This window comes from Melanostigma gelatinosum (assembly GCF_949748355.1).
Source record: "Melanostigma gelatinosum genome assembly, chromosome: 2".
Classification (NCBI taxonomy): Eukaryota; Metazoa; Chordata; class Actinopteri; order Perciformes; family Zoarcidae; genus Melanostigma; species Melanostigma gelatinosum.
This window is the reverse complement of record NC_136635.1, coordinates 13227339-13252489: the sequence shown is the minus strand read 5'-3', so window position 1 is coordinate 13252489 and position 25151 is coordinate 13227339. Positions and strand designations below refer to the sequence as shown.

The following is a 25151-nucleotide window of genomic DNA, read 5'->3' as shown; positions in this document are numbered from 1 at the left end:
GAATACAAAAACTATTTATATTCACAACACTCTGATTCAGGTTCCATGCCAAACCGCTGAAGCATATTTCTATTGTGTAAGGGACAAATAAACAAGTGAAATGTATTTTTATCTTCCTTGACTTCATCTTTTCACAAGTTTTTCTTTGTAATCTGCTCATTGAACGCCTCTGTGAATCCCATTGTTGAGGCACAACCTCCTTTTCCAAAACAATTTATATCAAAGCTTTGACTGTACTTTAGGTTACTGAATGGAAGGTGTAGCGAGAGTGTTGACGAAATGGCTTTCATTGATTGGAGCAGGACAGATGTGGAGAAACAGCAGACACTGGAGGTAATAATCATCCATAACAGAAACCATTGACCCACAGTTCAAACCTGTCTGTCTTTATTTAAGAACATATTGCGCTCATTCAGTTTAATTTGCCACAAGTACTACTCAGTCTGCCCTCTGAATATGGCTTGTAGTTTTATTTAAAATAATGAGTTCAGTTTATGCATAAACGCAAACAGGATGTGTGCACTTGATCCTGCATAATTCTGCATAACACCTGTTATGGGAAAATATGTCAGTCTACTGTTTTAGGGTTAAGGAATTTGAGTTTAGAAGAGCAGGCACTAAAAAACCTTGTGTTCTCTAAATGAGTCTCGTAAAATTCGGATCCAGGGGTCTTGTGATCTGTTATCTTAGTGTCTGTTTTCCTGTGCATTATTTGTCTTCAAAGACGGCAACACAGATGTTTAGATTACGGTACTTCCTGATGAGCATCAGGGAGAGCATGACCCTCTTCAGGTATTTAGGATGTGTGACGGTTCACCGGTTTATTCCGTCTCTGCAATACTGTGACTTAACTCTTTAACCCGTTCACGGGGACATCAAAGGAAGCATCTGATGTCTCCATAAATCTTGTGGGACAAACTGATAACAAAGGGATTCGTAAACTGGCCATAAAGCGCCTTCAGGGTATCGTAAAAGACAGGACACTGTGCTTCAAAGGAAAACATCTGCCTTGACATCTTTTATTATACCAGCATGCTGTTTGGGTATAAATGTCTATGCATTTGACTGTGTCATCAGAGCATCTCACACAGATGACGGTGATGTGTCTGTGAGACTGTGTTCTCTTTGCTTGCAAGCAAATAAATTGACTATTACAACTTTGATCGTTCATCCAGACTCTGTTTCATTTGACATTGATGAGAAACATTTTACACTCTTCTCCCGACTATTCATAGAAATATTCCACAACACACCGAAGACGCAACATTGTTTCAGAAAATTAAATGAAAGTGAACTGAAAAGCCTCTTACAGTAAACACATGCTGCCTGCAACATTAACCGTCAACATTAATCCAGTTTTAACTAATCTAAATTTCACATGATACATTAAATACAGCATTAAGAGGACTGCATAATTATCCTGAATAACTGACATGCAAAGCCAACACCTCGACATCGGCTGTCTGTTTATGATTCAAATTGTGCATCTTATGTAAACATAATGTGTGCAGCACGTGTGTTATATGTAAGTACATGAGCGTGCATGCTCATATCCACATGACCCTTTTCCATTTGAAAGGTGATCAGAGGTACATTAACGTCTTTGTCCCTTATCCATCATTGTCGCTCACACCTCTTCATTATTCATCCCATCACTTTACCTCCAATACTTTCAACAGAGAGCTTTCAGAGCTCTGCAAACCATATGCATGTATTTAATTATTATTCATGCTGTTTAGGCTTTATGACATTTACTATAAATATCTTCCCCCCCTCTCTGTCTTTTCCACATCCACATACAGCAGTTGCACATATGCACTTATCCTACACACACACTTATTATCTGTTCTCTCCAACTCTCTCTCTGTTTGTTTTCTCCCATTTCCTTCTGATCAGCAGCATGCAGCTCTGCAGGGAGGAGATAAAGAGTTGTCTTCTTCTTCTGCATCCTCTAAATCTGAACACCCTCCCCCCCACCACAGCTCCCATGCTTCACACCAGCCAAGGGGACCAAACTGGAGAAGGGAGATGCACCAAACAGTAGGAGGAAAAGATGAGAAAAAAGATAGGAAGGCAAGGCGTGTTGGTGATTTAGTAACAGCCGCTGTTACTGCTGCTTGGATTTACGCCAAAAATGGGTTCGATTGGCCACGGAGACTGAGTGCCCCTCCGACCTCCACAGGCCGGGAAGAATGATGGAGAGTGTGAAAGATTGAAGGAGGTGAGCGTAAAAGCTGAGAATGGAGGGCATAGTCTCATTTGTGACATCGGATCGGTAAAATCAAAACTCAGCAGACAGTGTAGGAAGAAGAAAATGTGGCCCTCACTAGAGCATGAGATTCACATCACATTTTTATGTTAGTTCTCCGGAGGTGTTGTTGATATTTAATCTATTCAGGCTTTATTTGATGAATGACAGTGCAGGGAGGTACAGTATTGGAAGAGACAGGGATGACATCCTTCAAGATCCACTGGAGCCAGCAGGACGCCTCACTATAGGATACATTGTTTGATGTAATTCTCTCCTCATGGGAGCAGCAGGATTGGATCATGTATAATGGTCCTGGTATCAAACCAGCAGCCTGGACAGCAGTTAATGGTAACTCATATGCAAAGCCCAGGAGAGCCTCCTCCTCCTCCTCCTCCTCCTCCTCCACGTCCTGTAATTGGTCTCCTGCCTGCAGGATCTGTTCAGGATGAACGCGCCCCCGTGTGGCGGGCAGGAGAAGTTCGGACGCCGCGGGGAGTTTAAAAGCCCCAGCTGAGGAGGAGCTGCCCACAGTACCGACGAGCTGCACGCCGGGAAAAGTTTACCTCGAACTGTTACACTCGACTACAAGGAGGGAGAAACAGCAAAGATGGCAACTCAAGCACAGCAGTCGCCCCACCTGCACCTGGCTGAGATCACCGCGGCGCAGTTCATCGACATCTGGAAACATTTTGACGAAGACGGTGAGTGCGCCCAGATGTCTGACGACTGTGGCATCAATTGAGTTATCAATTAGTATATTTTAGAAGCTAAATATATAATTGCGAAGTTTGTGTAGAATTTCATATTTTTAGTTTATTGTGTTTTAAATATCTTTTTCCTGTGAGAGTTTAACTATTATAACAATAAATAGCTTGTCCAGTGAAAAGCTTATTAAAAATCATGCAGCATGAAAAATATTACAGCATATTAATACTATAGAGTAAGACAATACATGGAAAATTAATATCATATTTTTCATTTCAGTGTTTCAATTTTCAAATTGACTTGATTTAAAATAAATATATATTTGGTGTGCTGCAGTAAACTGCTCAGCAATGTGTGTTCAATGCTCTTCTGTACGACGTATCACATCCTGTCGTTTATGTTGTGAGTGTAATGTATTTTCTGGGATCTAAATGTGTCATTGACGGTTTGTTTAGAATCTGATGAGAGAAGTTAAATAAGACTCCGTCAGAGTTAAGTTATAGAGAGGAGGATGAAGAAGAGCGGGAGATGGGGGAGGGAGCTGAACAAGAGGAAGAATGATAGAGTGAAGGAGAGATGGGAGAGGGATAAAAGGATGCAAATGAGGGAGGACAAGAGAGAGCGAGTGTGTGTGTGTGTGTGGGGGGGGGCGGAGTGAAAATGTGAGAAAGAAAAGATGAAGCCTCTGAATCTGAGCGCTTACTAATGAACTGGAGGGATGGAAACAGTGTGTGTGTGTGTGTGTGTGCGTGCCAGCAATACCACATTATAAACATACATGTAGCTTATATACATGCTAGATACAGATGGAGCTGAATATAACTATTGTTCATGCTGTCATCAATCTATAACAGTTAGTGCTGAAACAATTAGTTTATTAATCAGTTGTTGACCAACTATTTTGTAATTGATTAATTGTTTGAGTAATTTTTAGTTATTTTTGGCATTATTGGGCAGACATTCCATTATAACCTCCAACATATTGTAAGAATTAGAAAATACAGCCCTCAACCTGCAGGTCAGTCCGTTCTCATTCCCAAAGCATCAAATACGCTTCGTCACACCCTCTGCGACTGATAGCGATGCACAAGGCATCCTTTAGGCTCCCTGCACCGAGCTTAACCCATCTGCGTCACTATCCGAGGCTCAGAGAAAATGCTCCAACTTTCAACCAGGAGATTAATGCTCAAGAGCCAAAGTGTTCGCCGTATTTATTTTTTGTACTTATTCTAAGCCCAACCATGTTGTTCTCCTAAACCTAAATAAGTGGGTTTGTTGCCTAAACCAAAGCAAGTATTGTTGGTTGAATTCACAACCCTGACCATTTCTTTACTAAGACCATATGCGGGGCCACCAATGCGTTAGAAAGTAGCCTTCTCTGCTGACCTAAACAGAATCACAAAGTTATTTCATAATTTCATCATTTTTACACATACATGTATTGTAATTTTTTCCCCCTTTATCTTATTTTCTCATTGCACGGCTCCTATCTTCCTCTGTTGCTCTGCTTCCAGCACAGCTTGTTTTAAGAGAGCTTTTATCCAATCAGATTCAGCCCAGTGTTCGTTCGCCGGCTGGTGTTCGTTCGATTGATTTGTCATGCTTGACATTTTATGTGACTGTTCTTGTCATTGTGTTAATTACATTGATTCTGACTTGTCCGTTAATGACGAACCATCCCGTCATCGCGGGGTTATTTCGTTTTTTTGTTATTGTTCCGAGTTCAAAAGGTCACACATCCCTTTGTCTGTTATGTGAGCGCAGTCCACCGAAAACATTATATTTCCCACAATTTAAGCTTCTGCATTTTCGAAATGCACGAGTGTTATTGAAACGTATTGTTCGGTTTGTAAGCCTCGTACCAAACGGTTTAATACGAATACGTGTATTATTACACCAATAGAAACAAATAACGTAGCTCAGTAGGACAGCACAGAAGGCCCAGGTATAAAATGCACGGCCACTGTTAGAAAGGTACACCAAGCATCAACGGTGAGGAGTTGGAATGAAAAGGTGTTGGCTCTACCCTCTCTGCACTAAGCCCCTCCCACCAAACAAGCTCGCGCTTCATACAGTCATTCATTTCCAGCGCTGGGAGTAACACAGTAATACATTACTTTTATCAGTAACGTGTTTCCCCTGCCAGAGAAAACCGCTATATAGTCACACACCCTTAATTAATACAATATTTCCTATTTTCTCTGAAAGACCGTCTATTTGTGGGGCCGTGTTGGTGATGGCTTGCTGTTGGCTGTGATAGCATCATGGCAGCAACAGGCTGTTTTCTTGACCACAGCTGCAGCAAAGCAGTGACCGACTGGACCGTAGCTCCTATTGGCTGCAGGGAAAAGGAGAACAACAAACAAACAAACAACTGAGGACCTCAGCCAGCTGAAGAACGTGCGCACTGATTCATTTCAAACTCATGTGGGCTTTTCTTTTCATTCAGCGAGTATTTTCCGCATGATCCTTTTTGTCGTTTTCAGTCAGTACAAGTTAGGCAGCTGGATTGTTTCCGAGGTGCCATTGAGCAATCAGCAGTTGAGCTGTGTTTCAAAATGTTTGCGAGGTAGAGGGCTGCATCTGCCCAGAATGCAGTGTGCAGTGGTGCGCTCCATGCGGCAGCTGCGTTTAGTATTGCAACTAAACTCTGGCAGGAAGCCTCAATGAACTGAGAACACCGTTACTTATGAAGGTTGATTACAAGTAACAGGATTTGACCACCACTCTCGTACTTCATCAAAGATGCTCTGTACTGTATTCAAAAACCAGTCCTGTGAAATGTATTCAGATTAGAAGATCATGATCTAACAGTACAATGTGGTTAACGAGATTCAAGTGTACTTTGGGTCAATCAGAGCAAGGTTTCTTGTTGTTTCCACACGTGAGCATTTTGTCTCACTTGATCTGCCTAAACCCCGCTCTGCCAGTCAGCCAGGACGGATGAAGCGCTCAGTGAATAATTATTGAGCAGAGTGTCTCTCTGGATGGGAATGTCAAGTGGTCATTCCGCCATTTTGGTCCAGACTGAAACACCTCAACAACTGTTCATGATCCCCAGATGATGAACCCTACTGACTGTGGTGATCCCCTGATGCTTCCTCAAGCGCCACCGCGAGGTTGACATTCGTGGTTTTGACTGAAATATCTTGACGACTACGCATGGATTGCCAGGACATTTATTTTACAGACATTCATCTCCTCCTCAAGTTGAATTGTCATCATTTTGGTGATCCTCTGCTTTTTTATGTAGTGCCACCAGCAGGTCAAAATTATAATGTATGCCCAAATATCTGCAAAACCAAAGACATTCCCATCAGACTTAGCTTTAAGTGATAATTAGCTAATGTTAGCATACTAACATGCTGAACTAAGATGGTAAGCATGATAAACCTGCTTAACATCACTTTGTTAGCATAATGATCAAGATTACGTTTTTCATTGCTTATTAAACAGAAAGTTTATTTTTATTACTTTTCTCTCTGTAAAACCTGAACTGATCTAAGATTGTGTGTTTGTGGTATAGAAAGTGATAAAGTGAGGGAGTACCGTGCTCACTGTTGAACTGGTGGATTCTAGCCAGCAACATGTCTTTTTAAGCAACACCCTAACGCTCAAAGTCATTTGATATCACTGATGGAGATACGATCATTTCATTGGTGGACAGAATTTAATTATTTGACGAACAAGAGGTAATCCAGCCATAACTCCACGTGAATGCCAATTCATGTCAAGAAAAGAGAATCAGTTTAAGTTTGAACAATGACAAAAAAAGTGAAACTGAACTGAAGACGAATGTCACGCCGCTGCGTCGGCCTGCTTTGGTTTTCACCCCCAAAGCTTTGTGTCCCTGCAGTGATTTGTTTATATCTAAAACAGCAGCTCAGCCACAGCACAGATGGTGACATGGCGCGCCTATCAAATACTGTGTGCGAATGAATCGCACGGCGGGGAGACCAGAGGACGGGGGGAGGTGAGGGAGAAAACGATCAGAAAGGAGAGTAGATGAAAGGATTAGAGATTGGAGATGAAGAGGGGGGCAGGGTAACTCTCTATGCATTTCATTCTGTACATCTGGGTTTTATCCAGAATTTAAGTAACAATTCTATTCATGTTTTTTGTTTGATCAAAGCGGTTATGTGGTTATGTGGTTCTGGTGACTGGGACTGGACAGATGGGACTCATTCTTATGATTAAAAAAAAGAGAGCTCTGAATGTCCTACATGTTACCCTCTGACTTGTAGATTATTGCATTAAAATCATCCTCAGTCATGTGACTGTCATAAGACGTACAAAGCATTGGGGACAGAACGCCCCAATAAGCATCAATCTGACTGCACACTTTCACCCTCTTAGGCAAGACAACTCATTAAACTGCAAACACTCCAGCTAATGGACTCTTTTTTTGCCCTGCTGCAGTACATCACGGAATCTCCACAATGCAGAAATGCCAATTTGGCACGAGATACATGAAAATCAATATCCTATAGACATGAGCTTGTTTTCATCAAAGTGAGTTTTCTATTAAAAGTGTTTAGTTGTGCAGAGACGATATGCCACGTGGGCATCGTATTTCCCTGTGTTGTAGACCTCCATGCTTCACTCAAGACATGACGATGAGGTGCAACCAAATATTCACACTGTGTACAGCTGTGAGCATGTACGTTTTGTTTAAACCGCTTACTTGGATCCAATCACGCTTTGTTGACTTCAGACCAGCACTCAAGGTTTGGCAACTGTTCCAAAATGGAAAGACCCCTATTGACCTTTAATCTTTAGTCCACTTCCACAGTATTCAATCAAACCTTTGAACAGTCAACAAAGCTCCAGGCCACTTAAAAGCTTCATAACATAATTTGTGCCAAACTAATTTAGTTCCTCTGGTGCCCCGCAGGAAATGGTTACATCGAAGGGAAGGAGCTGGAGAACTTCTTCAAAGAGCTGGAGGCTGCAAGACGAGGAGCAGGCGTGGTGAGTGCGTGCACATTAATGAATATGTACTGAGGTAAATTGACCCAAAGCGATCAATCCATCATTTGACAAAATAAAATATGGATATATCCGTCATAATTAAACAGCATTTTCCTCACTATCTTGACAGGAAAATGGATGGAATTTAATTTCATACGAGTTGCTGTTGCAAAATGTAGTCGTAATATAAACATAATGTTGTTTGTGGATCACGCGTCCAAACAAGTTCTCCCGTTTGCTCCCCAGTGGTTTTAAGATATAAAATGGGTATTTGTTAAAGTCACTACAGACATGTTTTGAAAGGTTTGTTTTTAAAATTCATTCATTCATTCATTTAAAAAAATGAAAGTATGTGTTTAAATTAAAGGCAGCACTATGATACGTGTCATACGTGTCCTCTGTGATTTGATGTGGTTGCAGGATCCTACACATGCTACGTTCAAAGAAAAGATGAAGGAGTTCATGGCCAACTTTGACAAGAACGCTGATGGGAGAATTGAGATGTCAGAGGTGAGAACGAACTGAAAACGTCCTTTAGTGGTTGAGACACTGAAAGTATGTCCACAACATCCCTGGTTTTGCTCTATCTTTTATTGCGTGTAATAACCCTTTCTCTGTCCATATATTTTGTGTCTTCACTACCAATCTTCGATCAAGTCTCTGGAACAATAACCATTCTGTCTCTTTGTAGTTGGCTCAAATTCTGCCCACAGAGGAAAACTTCCTGCTCTGTTTCAGAGAGTTTGTGGGATCCAGCGCCGAGTTTATGGCTGTAAGTTTGTATACATTGGTATTGGTCTATTTTTACCTTATTTATGCTTTCATTTTTGTATTTATCAATCTATATATTAGATCTGCTCTGTCAAGCTCTCACACCCATCACAACTGATTCAATTTAATGATGATAATTTAAAAAAAAGATTTGATTTCCCCACAAATGCCTCAAGTCAGCAGCGCCGCCTCAGCTCATCCTGTGGGAAACATGTTCAGCTGCCCTGCCATTCCTCTTGTTTCCCTGCCAAGTTAGGATGCCTGTTTCTTGTGAAAACAGTCCAGAAAGGCTGTAAATTGCTAATTTACAGCCTCGATGATGTGTCTGGAGTTAAAACACTGACAAACATGTTAAAAGTTGTACTGGAGACTGCGCTGCATTTACTATGTTGGTCCTGACAGCATAAAGCTGACTTAAATTGTCTTGTTTGACATAAATGAACTGAATTCACTGTCAGTGTAACAGACAAACCAAACATGAACTCTAGTCTTAAATAGTTCTCTGTTCACTCTAAATTAAAGACAGTAGGACCTTTAAACAGATGGAATTTAACACCTTGCCAGCGAGTAAACAGTTGTATATTTGACTCTCACTTCTTCTTCGGTTGCATATGTTGAAATAATTAAAAAGAAATGGTCAGGCATCGAACATCTGGTCCACTGCGATTGAAAATAAGCGCACACACACGCACACACACACACACACGCTTGGTGTACTCTTGGGTTGGGCTGAGGGGGGTTTTCAGTGGTGTGCTGTTCAGGCTGCTCTGTGTGTTAAAGCTATTCTCAGGCAGCAATACATTATGAATGGAGCACAGCTTTCTGCAGGGGAAAGGCAGTGAGTGCTGGAGGGGTTTAGGTATCTATCTTTAATAAGGGCTTTGACAAATTCTATATTTACACAATGTCGGATGACACCCTCGTAACTCTGTCATTTCTCTTTACTGTCTTTCTTGCTGTAAATCAGGTAACATATAGAGAAAGTGTGTGTGTGTGTTTTTCTTACTGATCATTGTGGTTGAAGTAGCATGCATGCTTTCTGACAGCTACTGTAACAACATCACTCTTCTGCTGCAGGCCTGGCGGAGGTACGACACTGACCGAAGTGGATACATTGAGTCGAATGAGCTGAAGGTAAAACGCAATATGCCAAACTCTGCAAGAAAGAGCATTAATGGGGAATCATTTGAAGCGCATGCTAAATAGGCTGCACAGCTGGTCTGACAGCGCTCTCACTGAGTTTGAGAGTTGTGGGTTTAGAATATCAAAACAAAAGAGAGAGCATCAAATAAATAGTTGGCTGTGCACATTTCTCTTTTGTAATTACTGTAAACACACCAGACCTTATTTTAGATGATGATTAGCTTCCGTGTCATGCCAGTGCTATAATTGGTGCTAATGTCTCTGCTGATGGAGCTACTTTGAACCTGCACATGTGTGTTATACTCTCCATTGAAAGTTCTCACTGTTCTGTGAAAAACAAAACCACCGAGAACATTTAAAAACAAACCCTTTGCTTGCTTTCACATTCGGCGCTCTGTAGATATCAACACCATTCATAGTCACCATAACTGCTAACTGCCAATCATAAATGCATCACATGGTCTAATCACTGACTGCTATGTTTTTCTCTCTCTTCAGTATTTCCTGTCAGACCTGCTGAAGAAGGCTAAAAGAAACTACGATGACAAGAAGCTCTATGAGTACACACAGACAATTGTGAGTATTATTAGGCACCGAATATGTACTTCTGCAAACTCAACATTATAACTGCAAGACTCAAGTCTTTAAAGACTTTTATCAAACTGTTCACTATAACATTTTATTCTACTTATCCATATTTATATGAACATTATAGTGGAACCACATGTTTATAGAACTCAATGTCATTTTTTTTTTAATTGACTGTATACATTTAAACTGTGCCTGATTTATTAAATGATACTTCAACGTTGTCAGTGACTCTAAGAATGATCATAAAACAGAACATTCTTTCAATTTCTGCTTCATATTTACAGCAGTACATTACATCTTCGCCCATATGTTTAAAATATAGCACCTGGCTGCTACATTTCTACATAATGTAACTGAAACAACAACCCCAAAGGCTTTCATTTTAATATCCTGAATAACATGACTGTCTGGGTTCATCCTCAAGCTCACCTAAAGAGCTGATACATCACTTTACACTTTCCCTTTTTGCCATTTCAACATGTACGACTGCTCATGTGTTCAGACCTCCTATTTGCTCTCTCTAATAAGTCCTCTTCTCTCTGTGCAGCTGAGGATGTTCGATCTGAATGGCGACGGTAAACTGGGCCTCTCTGAGATGGCGAGGTGAGTGTGTCTCCACCTTTTATTTGTTCTGTGTGTACGTTGTTTTTAAAGGATGCCATCGAGATGAAACCTTCCTTCTTGTTTAACTGCAGGCTCTTGCCAGTCCAGGAAAATTTCCTGCTGAAGTTCGAGGTAACATTACTCTCAAATTGATTTTAGGCATTTAGTCACAACTACTCGGCAGCTGTCCCTCTTGATGTCGAAAAGTTAGAAAACACTGGAGATTCAGAACAAAACAACAGTATTGGATTCACCACTAGAGGATTATTTGTCATCAAATACTCGATGGACATATGGGGCATTGACACAAATGCGTATTAAATCCTTCAGGAATGAGATATTACAGCATAACATATCTTTTAAAACATGATCTGCTCCTCTTATGTGTCTGGGAACATAGTTTATCTTCAATTTAATCGGTTTAAAAAATAACTTGAATTTGCATCTAAAAATAAATGTAGCTCATCCTCTTGCATAGTTTCATATGTATTCTTAGTTGGAAGACATATTTGAGGGAATACATGTGCAAACTATTCATAGATCAACATTTGTAGCACAAAAATGATACTAATCTACATACATGAACATCTTGAACATGTATTTTATATGTATCATGTATGTTGCAAATGCTAGCTCCCGAGAGCAGATCAACAATTCCTCTCTGACAGCGGATTAGGTTTATCAGGATTAACTCCAGTTCCAGTATCATAATCTGCATGGATTATTATCAATTCTGGATCTGGTCTGTAGAAATACCCTGCAGCTTCGAACAATTTTCACTGCTTCCTCTCTTTCTTTTACAAAGGGGATCAATCTCACAGTTAAAGAACTTGACTGCCTCTTCACCCTCTATGATAAGGTGAATAGAGCATGTTTGTCAGTGCGTTTGTCGTCTTATACACTATATCTGTGTTTTTTTTATGAATTATGTGTGTGTTTGTCGCTGGACGGTCCAACGTTAAACGAAGTAACATTTCCATATTGTCGATGAAGCTGTATTTGAGTGATGACACGTTTCCTCTTATTTATGCACTTTGAGTTATATTTCCACATCATACCACTTCTCATAACAAGTGCTTGAAAAATGTTCAGTTATCAGCCTTGATAGCTACTTTAGTACAACAACTATTTGGTTGACGTTTTCTCCAGACATTCATGGTGCCCAATGGATGAATCCTAATGAGGTTTTTTTCTTAATTTCTCACCAACTAATGGATTGATTGCCATGACATTTGGTGCACAAACTCATGTCACCCACAGGATTAATTGCAATAACTTGGGTGATCCCCTTATTTTTTATTTAGCATCATCATCAGGTCAAAATTGTAATATATCGAGTACTTTATCCAGCAAAATGAATGTCATTCATTTTGTGCTAATCAGCAAATATTAGCATGCTAACATGCTAAACTACGATGGTAAATGATAAGCATTATAGCATTTAGCTCAAATCGCTACTGTGCCTCAGTACAGACTCAAAGAGCTGCTAGTACGTCTGTAGTCTTCTTTTTAAAAGTACTGTTATTTCTTCTGTCTAATTCAGACCTTGTTTGGTCTCTGTCACCAGGATGGAAATGGGTATATTGATGAGCAGGAGCTGGATGCTTTGCTGAAGGACCTCTGTGACAAGAAGAAAATGGTAATGAATAGTTAGCCCATTGATTGATCAGTTCAGGTTACTTTTCTACTCTCCAAATATAGAGCAGAGATGGAACAGCTGCCTGAGATGCCCGTGCACTGTACTGCATGGTCGCACCGTCCATAGACGACTTTATGCCTGCTGATTTTCTGTGCCCTTGTCCTTTGTGGCAGGACGTGGCCCCCGAGGACACAGAAGGACTGCTGGGGTACAAGAAGAGCATCATGGCCCTGTCTGATGGAGGGAAACTCTACCGCACTGAGCTGGAGATCGTCCTCTGCCGGGACTCCGCGCTGTGAGCTCCTTGCCTCGGACCCTGCCGTCCTCCCCCACTACCTCCTCCTTCCTACCTCCTGATGTAACCTGGTGCATGTGTGACCCTTAACCTCGCTTCACCACTTAGAGTGAAAACATAAGTGCTCCTGAGAGCACACGGTGTACTGCTGGCCCTGCTATTTTAGCTTTGTACCCCTCTGAGTTGTATTTCTATTTTTGGATCTTAAAATGCAGTTCCACAGTGACATAGCCATAGCAATGACTTTATTTATTTTACTTCCCATTTTTATTATGCATTTTTTTTATGTTCATCTCATATCTATATGGTTCTCTCCCAGTGAATTGAAAGTGAATGCATTTGTCCTGTAGCATCTGTTTGTTTATTTATTTCTGTTTATATAATATAATCTTATTTGATGAGGCTTGTACTGTTCTATCAAAAATGACATCGAGAGAACGAATAAATATAAGATAACAACTCTTGTCCCAGTGATTCTCTTGCATTAAATAACCATATATTTATCTAAACAATGTGCAGTTACACCTCAGCTATCAGGAGGATCACTTCAACTGTGCCACGGTTTGTTCAGTCTTTTCCCACGGTGCCGTGTAAAAGAAAGTAATTTCCCCCCCACTTGGAGAGTTATGTGGTTCTGGTGAAGAACAGCTCCGGTACAGATGCCCCAGAGCAAGTGTTTTATCCAGAGTGCTCCGCCTTCACTTTCTAATCTCCTGGTAACAGAAAGCGTGTTATCGAAAAAGCTTTTGCTGCTCCATTTTTCATAGAGGAGAGTCTCCGAAGCTTCTCTGCCACTTTGAGTTGAATTGAGCAGAGTAGGACAAGCTGAGGGATTCGGGACAACAAAGATATAGCAGCATGATTATCTCACTCTTTCAACACAAATCTGCCATCAGAAAACACAAAGATTTACACTTCATTTAAATATGCCTCTTTCTCATCTAAATGTGTGTATGTGAGCCTCCTCACCTCCCCAGATTAAACATATTCTCCAACATAGTACTGATTATGTTTGTCTTCATCATATCTTAATGACACCTTTAGATTATACATTTACAAATGACTGAAATGACAAAAATAACTTGTTTTTGTAAACGTGCTCAACTAGTTTACTCAAAAAAGGGACATTTTCTATTTCTTTCTTTAGGAAAGCGAGTGAACACACCCCCATACTTCAACATCATGGAATAGTCTACCTTCCATCAATGAATGATAAGCTCTTTCATCTTTAATTAAACTCACTATCTTGAAAGCACAACTCTTTCACACACCACCATCGCTGCACACACACTCACTCACACACACACACATACACACTCAAATAACACTGTGTTCACCTCCTTCAGCGAATGTTGAATGTTAGACAGGAGAGCATACAAATACACCCATACACAGAAATACACAATGGCAGACAGTGAAACACTGTTAACTGCTGACAACAAGGAAAAAGAGAGTTATATCTGCTCTGATTCCTTCACACACATCAGTCCTACTCAGTGAACGCAATGAGAGAAGCAGACGGATGAGAGACCCTCTGTACAGCTGCGCACACACACACACACACACACACACACACACACACACACACACACACACACACACACACACATACACACACACACACACACACATACACGCACACACACACACACACACACACACACACACACACACAGTTTGGTCACTTCTTGATATGATTGTTATGAAGCTAAAAACAGATAATTTGCTTGTTTCATTTGTGCAGCATGTTAATTGTAAGGATGTTCATCAGTAGCTCAGTCAGCAGTGACTGAGCTACTGATTCACGAACTGAACTGCTGCCTCGGGCGATTGGTTGCCCCGTCGCTCAGAGGTCCCTGCTGCCGATCGACCCGGTCACGGCTGTTTTCTGTCCTGGCCACACAGTGGTATAATTAGTATCACACTGTCGTAGATTATAAGACTGGAGCCATCGTTGATGTTATTAGTACCTGTGCTTTACTAAGACTCATCAAAATATCTGCTGTGAACAAAAGCCAATCCAGAGAAATGCTCCAATCAGCAAAAAGTGAAAAGTGTGGTTGTAAAAGTCACCATATTCATCTTCAGTTCACTGTCAAACTGGTTTTAGCCTGAGTGACGTTAATGCTTACTGTGACGGTAGTTGCTCTCAATGTAAATAAAAAATGTGATTCATGGGGACATTCCCTTGAGTTTGACCGTTGCCCTAATTTCTCTGTGACATTATTGTGAATTGATAATTCCTGTTAATGCACTGGATGTTCTCTCAGTCATAAGATACACATCGAACACTGGACAGCTGGTGTGCAAGACTGAACCAAAAACACTCTAAAAACACTCTAAAAACCTAAAAAATTATCTGAAGCACAAGTATGAAGAAGAGGAGGGGCATTTTTCTGATTACTGATTAGCATATATTTTATTTTATCTTGCAAATATGAGAGAATGGAATACCTGTGTCATATTATCATATGAGTGGGTGGAGAAGTGACATTATCATATGAGTGGGTGGAGAAGTGACATTCACTTATGTCCTACTGTGTATGAAAATGGAAAATCTTCATATGAACAGAAGGCCAAATGAAGGGTTGTCGATTTTTTTACAAGAAGTAGCAACAATAACAGTGAGGACACACATACACACATACTGCACAATGGGTATTAAGCAGGCCTGTTCAACCATAAATTAAGCTGTGAGACGTTTCTCAGCATTACTGTCAGTAACACATCTCTCGTATCAGTTTTAATTCTATTTCTGCTGCTCTTTCATTTTAATGCTTCTTCAGCTCAGCTCTGTTTGCTCAGTTCCTCAACCTCCAATTGCTCTTGTTATTTTGCTGTCATCAGTTTCTTTCCACAGAGTTAAAGGACAAATGTAGAATGATTGAGATGCAAAACCATATTCCTACAATTGATACTTTTAAGGAAACAATGGTTGAAACATGGCACGTAGCTCAACTCATGTTACTGTACAATAGGAATTTGAAAGGGTATGCTTTCATCTCTGTTCCACAAATAACTGTTTTTAATCATTGCATGTGTGAATGTGTCTCTGACATGATTGGTTTGTTGGAAACGCCCATATCTCCTTCATACACTGCATGACAATACCTCACGTAAAGTATGTGCCCCCCTCTGTCACTCTGTTGACCTGCCAGTGAGTCTGTCTAGTTGCAAGAAAATGTTTCATGGACTTCCAGGCTCTGCTGTGTGCTGTTACTCCAGGTCGATGTCCCTTCTGCACAGACTGAGGGAAAGAGAGCTTGCTGTTCTTCTCAATTTATATAATAGTGAAGCTTCAACACACGGAACAGTGAGAGCTTGTGAGCTGTGTGGCGTAAAATGTAGGGAAGGACTCCATCTAGTGGGAGGATGAAGGAAACAGTTCCTGGGCAATTACAGTTGTATTTGGGTCAAAACACTGTTTCTGCTGTGGGTCAGGTAGAATTGAGCATTTCAGTTAAAATATTTAAATCTGACCTAAATGCAGGTGGGATATCATCTTGGCATTAGATACCCAACGTCTCCATGGTGAACTGGGTGAAGACTACTGTCAGATTAACAGGCACGGAGCAGCTATAAAAGCAGATGATACATGATGTATTTTGAAGTCTATTATGTGACATTGCCCTCAAGTGGAAAAATCGGGTAACTGTAGCTGCCAGGGATTGGCATCATTTCTGCAATAAAGTGTCCCATAGCTTGTCTACAGTAGATAATTCTCTCCTGTGATTTCTCTATTTTGTATTTGCTTTGGACACATGAGGTCGGAGACCTTTCTTTGCTATGAGTGACAGCTCCTAATGTTAATGGTGATTGATCTGAATAATCTAAAATACAAAGATTGTAATGGAATGTGGATTTATGTGTTTTTCCTCTCCTGCCCTCTCTACACCACACTACTCTAGGGATTAACAGTGACATTATAATCTCAGGTCTGTTTCGCGCGTCTGTCACTGACGTCAGCGCGTACTCAGAGCGTCGCATCGCCATCGTGCCTGCCCTTCATATCCGTCCACATCCTACGAGGCTCTGCTCCAAAAGCGCAGCTCAACGATGGCCCTGCTCAAGACCAACAAGGTGATCTACTGTCTGGGGAACATCTCCCCGTCCCTGGGAGTCCTGTCCACCCGCAACAGGTAAACAGCAATAAGACGCTCAAAACTAACGGGCGTAATGTTTCAATTTAAAGTTGACTTGGTGATCTAGCGGAGTGCCCGTTAGTTTTACAGCTAACGTAACTTTAGCTTGACCAGCATACAAGCCGTTATGTTAAGTTGAACGGTTCTGCCAGCCATCACATTTACGTCGAAGCTTCGTTGCTCTGTGATTACTTTAGCCGCACTAGTTTAGCAAGCTAACATGCAGGGGTCAAGTGACTTCAATAGGCCCCGATGTGCTATCTAAGGTTAGCTGCTGGTGCTAGCGTTAATGTCCATATGTAGGTTTTATGATTTGGTTATCTCACAGGTCGAACACCTGCTGTGCTAGACATCCTCTCCGATCAACACCAACTTGACCTCGGAGGGTGACTTGCTGTTTGTATCACTGAAGCTCGCTGCTGATGAAAGTCACGTTGATTTGTAAGCAGCCCAAGTTGCCGTTAAGACGTCGCCGGTGTGTAGCTGAAATTAATAAACCCGGCTGGGTTTGTTTCGTTAAAATAACTTGTTTATGATATGTCATGTAAGGTGGCTGTTATTCTGCTTTTCCTTGGTTCTAAGGCAACTTCCTTCATGATTTTTACGATCGCGATGCTTTAGCAGTCAAATCCCAGGCACAGTTTGAGCTAAGCGACTTGTCGTAGTTGGAGAAGTCGTTCGATCTGATTGGCTGTACTGTTCCGCCTTTAATCGCCGAGTGGTTCATTTCTAGCACTGAAACTGAGATAGTTGCCGATGCCCTTTCAGCGTCAGTTTGGAGGGCAAAGTCGTTTAGATCTGATGCTGCGCCTTTTATATATAATTTTACATGCATAAGATATTGAACATATAGCGTGTGTAAATGTAGACGTACGTTTCTTGATCTTTGATCAGTCTCTTCTTCTTTGTCCAAAAGAGGAGTAACTGGCCGTAATCCTGTCTGTGTGTCTCAACCTGTCGTGTCACGTTCAAGCACGTTGGTCTGGTTTCAAAGAATAAATAAATGACAATAGCCCCCAGCTGTCTTTATGAAATGTTTAACCTTTTAAGCTCAGCAATGCTGCCCTGTAGCTGGTCAAAAGGACTTTGGTCTGTTGATCTCTGCTAACTTGTCAATCAATGTGTATACAAACGCAGAAGTTCAGCTGTTCAAAGGTTCTGTGTTAATGTGGATACATTACAACTCAAATGCTGTTTGCAGTATGAGTCTCAATGTACAGTTTTGTTTGTGTTGAAAATAGGGATGCAGTGGTACTGGATGTCAGGCTGAAACTAACTCGGATAGCTGGATCAAGTATTGGTGGCAATGGGGCCGATCCTTTCAATTCAATGTTTTTATACTATATTCGTCATATACTGGAATTTGTATTCCTGTTCAAGTCTTGACCACTTTTTGCTGCATTTAAGAGGTTTACACTTAAATTGTTATTCCTGTTCATTTTCACTTTGCACAGACATGCTGTCATTTATTCAAATTGTTGTCTTATTTATTCGTATAAATAGTCTTTGTTGAATCTGCGCACACAGTTTGCTGCTTTCTGCATTTCACTGTACTTCAGAGAATCGTATAAATCTTAAACTTCAAAAGTATAAAACAAAGTTGTGATCAGCGCATTTACATGCAACAGCACCGCAAACTGCTAAATACAATGAAGGTAATACCTTTCTGACAGTCTGAGTATTTTAAGCTTCGTCTTGGTGGTTTTCATTTAGAGCAAAGTGTTGCAAACACTAAAGTTTACAGTTGCAATGCTGGACGTGTACTTTTTTTCTCCCCAACCAGTTCACACTTGATTTTCTTGCAATAAACATGTTTGTCAGTGAACTGTAGTCACTATTTAATAAACCTATGTGATCTTTTTTTCCAATGTATTATTAGTAGGGGTTTGGAAACTCTTGCCCTTTGCAAAGTGTTCAGTGCTAAATTTAGCTGCACCGTTTAGAGGGTTGATAAAGTAGAGGAAACCTGAGACAATATGTGAGAAGCGGTGTAGTTCAGGTCGCAACACACGACAACTCTGTTATCAAGCCGATGTGAGAGTGGTCAACTTTACTCTCATGCGTTTCATTATGGTATGTTGAAGGTATCAAGTCTGAAGTGTATCTAATACGTTTACACAGCCTACGATAGTCATGAGCATGATGTGCTGCAGACTGTCGGTCTGAGGTCAAGATGTAAGAGCGCATGGCCATTTTTATATTTGCAGCCCAATCACCAAGCCCAATTTCTCGTATGTGCAAACGTACTTTTCAATAAACAGTTTCTGATTACTTATCTTTAATACTGCATTTTGTAGCTCTAATGAATAAAACGAATAGGTTCTAAATACTAAGAAATGAACAAGCCATATGCCAGATAAATGAAAGTAGATAAATGAAAGTAGAAATAAAGATTGAAAATATTGCCAACAGCCCAAGAAATACATTCTTGTTCATAACCACATTTTCTTGCATTATTTTCAGATAGTTTTCACCATAGAATGCCTTGTTGGGGGATTTATTATGGTGGGAATAGACTTGGTGAACAAGAGAGTTTGTGTTTTAGACCCGTATTAACTGTTACTCTAGTGGTTGGACTCTGCACCCTCTAAATGGATTACAGTATGTTTGTTTCATGAAACTCTTGCCCATTGACCATGTGTCGTTTATGAGTCTTTTACGTCAGTGTGGTGTCCTCCGGTCACATGAGGAGTTAAGCTCCAGCGTTAGGCCCACAGCGTGTCACAATACGGCCATCGCATTAGTGTGACCGGTGTCGCATCAGGCCCGTGAAACCTTGAGAAGCAGCTCACTTTATGACCTTTAACGATGCATTCGTGTTCATGAGGGGAAAAGCTGTTTTTCAGTGCAGTGCGCACATATTCACTTTTGATTCTCTTTAATGTTTGCCACCACATCCACAAAACTATTCATCTGATTTTGTGTCTTTACAGCTCATGGTGGGGTGAAGTGCAGATGGGTCCCCCCGATCCCATCCTGGGGGTGTCCGAGGCCTTCAAGAGGGACACCAACCCCAAGAAGATGAACCTGGGAGTCGGAGCCTACAGGGATGACAAGGGCAAGCCCTTTGTGCTCAGCTGCGTCCGCAAGGTTTAACTGTCACCAATTCCTCCAGTGACTCTACTAATGCCATGTTTTTCTCAGTGTCACACATGCACACAGTGGTTTTATTTTCCCTGTGCAATTCAGTGGTTTCCCTTTATACTTAAGTGTTGAAAGCAGTCGTATCATTGAGTCTTGATTTCTTATGATCAACTCAAAGAGAGCCGCATTACTCTCTTGCTAAGTGAGATGGATGGTTCACATCTTCATTAGGTGTCTGTTCTGCTTTGTTACCATGACAAAGTGTGTATGCATTTGATGTGTCTTAACAAATTTTAACTTAATCACAGAGGCAGGGAATATCAGTCAAGCAAATTTAAGTAGTTGTGATTTATACCTTTTTGACTGTCCCGCTCTCCCTTTAGGCAGAGGCTATTATCACAACCAAACAGATGGATAAGGAGTACCTTGGCATTGGTGGTTTGGCAGAGTTTTCCAAGTCCTGCGCCCAACTCGCTTTCGGTGCTGATAATGAAGTCTTGAATAGGGTAAGTTGGGGTGTTAACTACTCCAAATGAAATCTAGTTCTGATAGTTTTAAGTCAAAAATCAGTGCAGCAGGTCTCTTCTCCAAACAGAGCATCACTGTCCAGACCATCTCAGGAACTGGATCTCTGCGCGTTGGAGCCAACTTTTTGGTGAGGTCCTCCTCGTATTGATCATCATCACACAACAAAACGTTGTGTCAGGCTGGTTATCTTACCAGGACTTTTCTTTTGTCACAGGCTCGATTCCACGGAGGTCCACGTGACGTGTACCTGCCTAAGCCGTCCTGGGGAAACCACACCCCCATCTTCAGAGACGGTGGCATGCAGCTCAAAGCATACAGATACTACGACCCGTCCAGCTGCGGCTTTGACTTCAAAGGAGCTCTCGATGACATCTCTGTAAGACTTTAACTATGAACTAGTCAGGAGGGAAGAACTTTTATGTTTTTGTCTCCGTTGTTTGCATTAAACATATTGTGAGGGGAGTTGGTTGGCTCGGTAACACATTGTTAATCAGTCAATATTGTTATCAGTTGTATGTCTGGCCTCAGTTGCTGCAGTGAGATTACACTTGCATATTGTAAGTTGACCAACCAAACCTTTTTTTCTTTTTATGTTAAAGAAAATCCCGGAGCACAGTGTGATCATGCTGCATGCTTGCGCCCACAACCCCACTGGTGTGGACCCCAAGCCTGAGGAGTGGAAGGAGATTTCTGACATCGTGAAGGTGCGTATGCATCATCTCAGTGAAGCTCTGTGAAATGTACACTTGGTAATAACTGTATTTTTATCAAACTGTTATCACATGAATTATTATTAACAAATGGTCTGTATCTGCATCTCTCTCCTGTGTCCTCCCTTTTTTTTTTTATACCCCGTATAGAAAAGAAACCTGCTGGTGTTTTTCGACATGGCCTATCAGGGCTTTGCGAGTGGAGACATCGATCGTGATGCCTGGGCTGTGCGCTACTTCATCGAGCAGGGCCACAACATCCTGCTGTCCCAGTCCTTCGCCAAGAATATGGGACTCTATGGTCAGTCAGAATTCACTACATGCTCTTAAATACACACGAGTGAAAATGATCTGCAGGTAACGGCGCAGAAATGAGATGAAACCGGTGATGATGTCATTATGTAAGAAGTTTAAATGTTACTGGACGGGGTCTGCTCATGTCTGGTTATCTGTGACAACACAATTTTGGCTGTGACACAATTAGAATCTATTGAAATTACTGTTTGTGTTTTACCACCACCACCCAGCGGGGGAAAAAGTAGATGGTCGAGCATTCAGACTTTTAATGCGCTGAATATAGTTGCACTATAATGTGAGGCAGATTAGTTAAATTCCCTTAAACCGTCATCCAGTGAACAGTCATCAGAGTGTGAGTGTTTTTACACCAAAACAATGTTTCATAATGTGAACACAGTGACATCTAGTATTATTAAGTCACATTGAGGGTGAGATATCAGTCAGATCTTTATTTTGAGAACTGAAATCTGAAGAAAATAAGTTACTTGTCTCTCATTTTACAAACGGGTAACGCCTCTCTTTAGGGTTTACTGTCATGTGTAACCTTAATGTTCTAGAATGCAACACGTGGTAAATTTACAACAGGATGTTCTTATATTTTTATTATAGAGATGTAGTCGGTCATTCATTGTATTGTTCTTTGATTTCAGTGAGGGATTTTAGCCTTTTGCCCATCATGACGGCTCCTCCGCATTACTGAACCTGATTGATCGGGTTTACAGTTTCTCAGACCTGACTTTGTGCGTGTTGATATTCACAGGTGAGCGCGTGGGCGGCTTCACTGTGGTGTGTAACGACACGGAGGAGGCAAAGAGGGTGGAGTCTCAACTTAAGATCCTCATCAGGCCCATTTACTCCAACCCACCAATGAACGGCGCTAGAATTGCAGCAACCATTCTCAATACACCAGATCTACGCTCACTGTGGTACGTGTTTATAGATCACATATACGCCGATATTACCTGAACCGAACGTGTAGTTTGGATATTTGTAAAAAAACATTTTGGGTTCAAGTCTCCATCGTCACCAATTAGATATAATCCAAAATCTCTTTCTTGAACTGACTTTGTTCCAGGCTGGAGGAGGTTCATGGTATGGCTAACCGCATCATTAAGATGAGAGAACAGCTGGCGGCTGGTCTGAAAAATGAAGGCTCCTCTCACAACTGGCAACACGTCATCGACCAGATCGGGATGTTCTGCTTCACAGGCCTCAAACCCGAACAGGTACACACACTTTTTTTGCCTGTGATAGTTGACAATATGAGAAAGATGGAACAATATCCTAATCATTGAAATGTACTTTATCAAATGATGCCATGCATAACCTCCTGTCAAACGGCAAACTGTCATTTTTACACTGCGGTTTTTGTAGGGATTGAACATTCAATCTATAATGTGTGAATTAGTGAGCCTTAGAGGTGCTTCGTTACCTCACGCAACGGTCAGGGAAGCTGTTTTTAAACATTCCTGTGAATGTGAGCACTTATTCTGGTGTTAAATTGAATATCAATCTAACAAGGTACTTCACAGAGTTATGAATCAAAAGGTTAAAATATAGAAAAACGCTCATTACCTTGTAGTCTGTATTGATTAAAATTAAATATCCGTTTGCTTTTCTCTCTCAACATCTCACACACAGTGATTACAAACAATCAATTTCAGTATCCCTGATTGAACTGAAATAATTGTATTAATGTTTGTCAAATGACACATTGATCAAAGCGACAATAAAGCTGCATGCTGCATTCGATAAGTGCATGACATCACCTCTTCTGGAAATAGTTGACACTTCTCTTCTCTCAGGTTATTTCACAGAGGCCCTGAAAACTGCTGCTCTTAAGCCACTCTTAATAGAAAAAAAATAAAAATCTCACCAAGGAGCAATTACAGGCCCATATCGATGTTTTCCGTTCAGGATCTTTCGACCTCACAACAGCACTGTGACTGTTCTTGTTACAATCTACATGACGCTCCCGTCGACAGAGGAAAAGTTTCAGTCTTTGTATTAATAGATCACATTTGACACGGTGAAACCACGACATATTACTAGTTATGCTGGAAAACTGTGTTGAACTCTCTGGCTCAGTGTTGCATTGGTTTAAATTTAATTTGATGGACAGGGACTCATTTGTGTTGATCAAAAATTCCACATCTGAGCCTACAAAAAGGACATGGAGTTCCGCAATGCGCTGTTCTCGGGGCCCCTCTAAAGTCTTCCACTAGCGCAGAATAAAAAAATAACGAAGTCATCATCATGCAGAGGGAGTTATGACTCAGCAGGATTCAGAAAGAAGGGCTTCATGCCTTCATCTTCAGTAGGCTGCTACATTCAGTGGGAATGTTTGTTAATTTACTGTCATATGTGGATTCTGAGTTGTGTTCATTTATTTTTCCTGCAGGTTGAGCGCCTGACAAAGGAGTTCTCAGTGTACATGACCAAGGATGGCAGAATTTCGATGGCAGGCGTGACCTCTGGGAACGTGGGCTACCTGGCACACGGGATCCATGCGGTCACCAAGTAGAGTGGATCCTGCTGGGAGAGCAAAGCAGCAGCGTTAACGAGGAGCATGGCGCGTCACTCATTCTCTGGCTCCTCCATTCCACCGTCTAGAAAAGAGCTTTAGTTTGACATTTTCTTCATTTGATTTCATCACGAGTTCAACTTGCTGCTGTCAAACTATTACGTTTCTGATTCACTTTTTTCTTTTTGAACATTTCACTGAGCAGAATCCCCAAATTATAAAAAAACACATTTCCTCCCACTACTGACGGATCATCTTTGCTTATTTATTATGTGGAATCAACTGTTGGCTGTGCATTAGTGTCCTCCTAACTGTGTGCTGTTCATCGGCAGTGGGCCCACTCACTATAAAACATCCAGAAACCAACATGGCGGCAATGTTAGACTGTGCATTCATTTTATGCACAAGTTGAGATTTATATCTATATATATATATATATATAAAAAAAAAAAATTAGATTAGACTGACATTCTGTTTATTTGTCAATCAGTGACTCAATTCACCATCATTCTAATCTGCAGTTGTCCATCTGAACTAATCAATCATCCAGTAACTTCCTCCTTATCTTCGTTGGGGAGTTCCCCGTCGTTCTCCTTTGTATTCACAACTTTTTCAGTGGGATTTTGAACCATCTTTGGGTTTCAATGTAGTAGGTGGCAGCCGGGCAGCGGCCCCTTTCTAATGCCTGCCACAAACAAGCACACAAGCCAAACACTGTTAAACTTAAGCGATCAATACTTTGAATCTTTTCTATTTTCCACCATAGCCCCAAATTCAAAGCCCTGTTTTTAAATTTGTTTTAATCACGCAGTCTTTGTGTGGTTAATAGAAATGAGTCTGGTAAGTGATCCTGTTGAACTCTGAACAGTTTGAGAATAATTAAACTACTGCTGTACA

General features: G+C 41.0%; 1 protein-coding gene and 1 pseudogene across 2 annotated transcripts; both read left to right on the top strand.

Moving 5' to 3' along the window:
- The first annotated feature begins 2550 nt into the window (after positions 1-2550).
- Positions 2551-13278, top strand: LOC306791632 (calretinin-like; annotated as a pseudogene). Its single transcript, XR_013773214.1, has 11 exons — positions 2551-2952; positions 7851-7927; positions 8348-8437; positions 8619-8699; positions 9776-9832; positions 10340-10417; positions 10980-11035; positions 11128-11167; positions 11841-11894; positions 12603-12674; positions 12848-13278. The product of XR_013773214.1 is annotated as a calretinin-like (transcript).
- Positions 13279-16962: 3684 nt separating this feature from the next.
- Positions 16963-25151, top strand: got2b (glutamic-oxaloacetic transaminase 2b, mitochondrial). The gene is made up of 10 exons (XM_079293629.1): positions 16963-17108; positions 20045-20201; positions 20579-20701; positions 20791-20850; positions 20938-21099; positions 21323-21427; positions 21584-21734; positions 22491-22656; positions 22806-22956; positions 24132-25151. The coding sequence occupies exons 1-10, from the start codon at positions 17026-17028 to the stop codon at positions 24252-24254; spliced, it is 1281 nt and encodes a 426-aa protein (XP_079149755.1). The 5' UTR covers positions 16963-17025; the 3' UTR covers positions 24255-25151.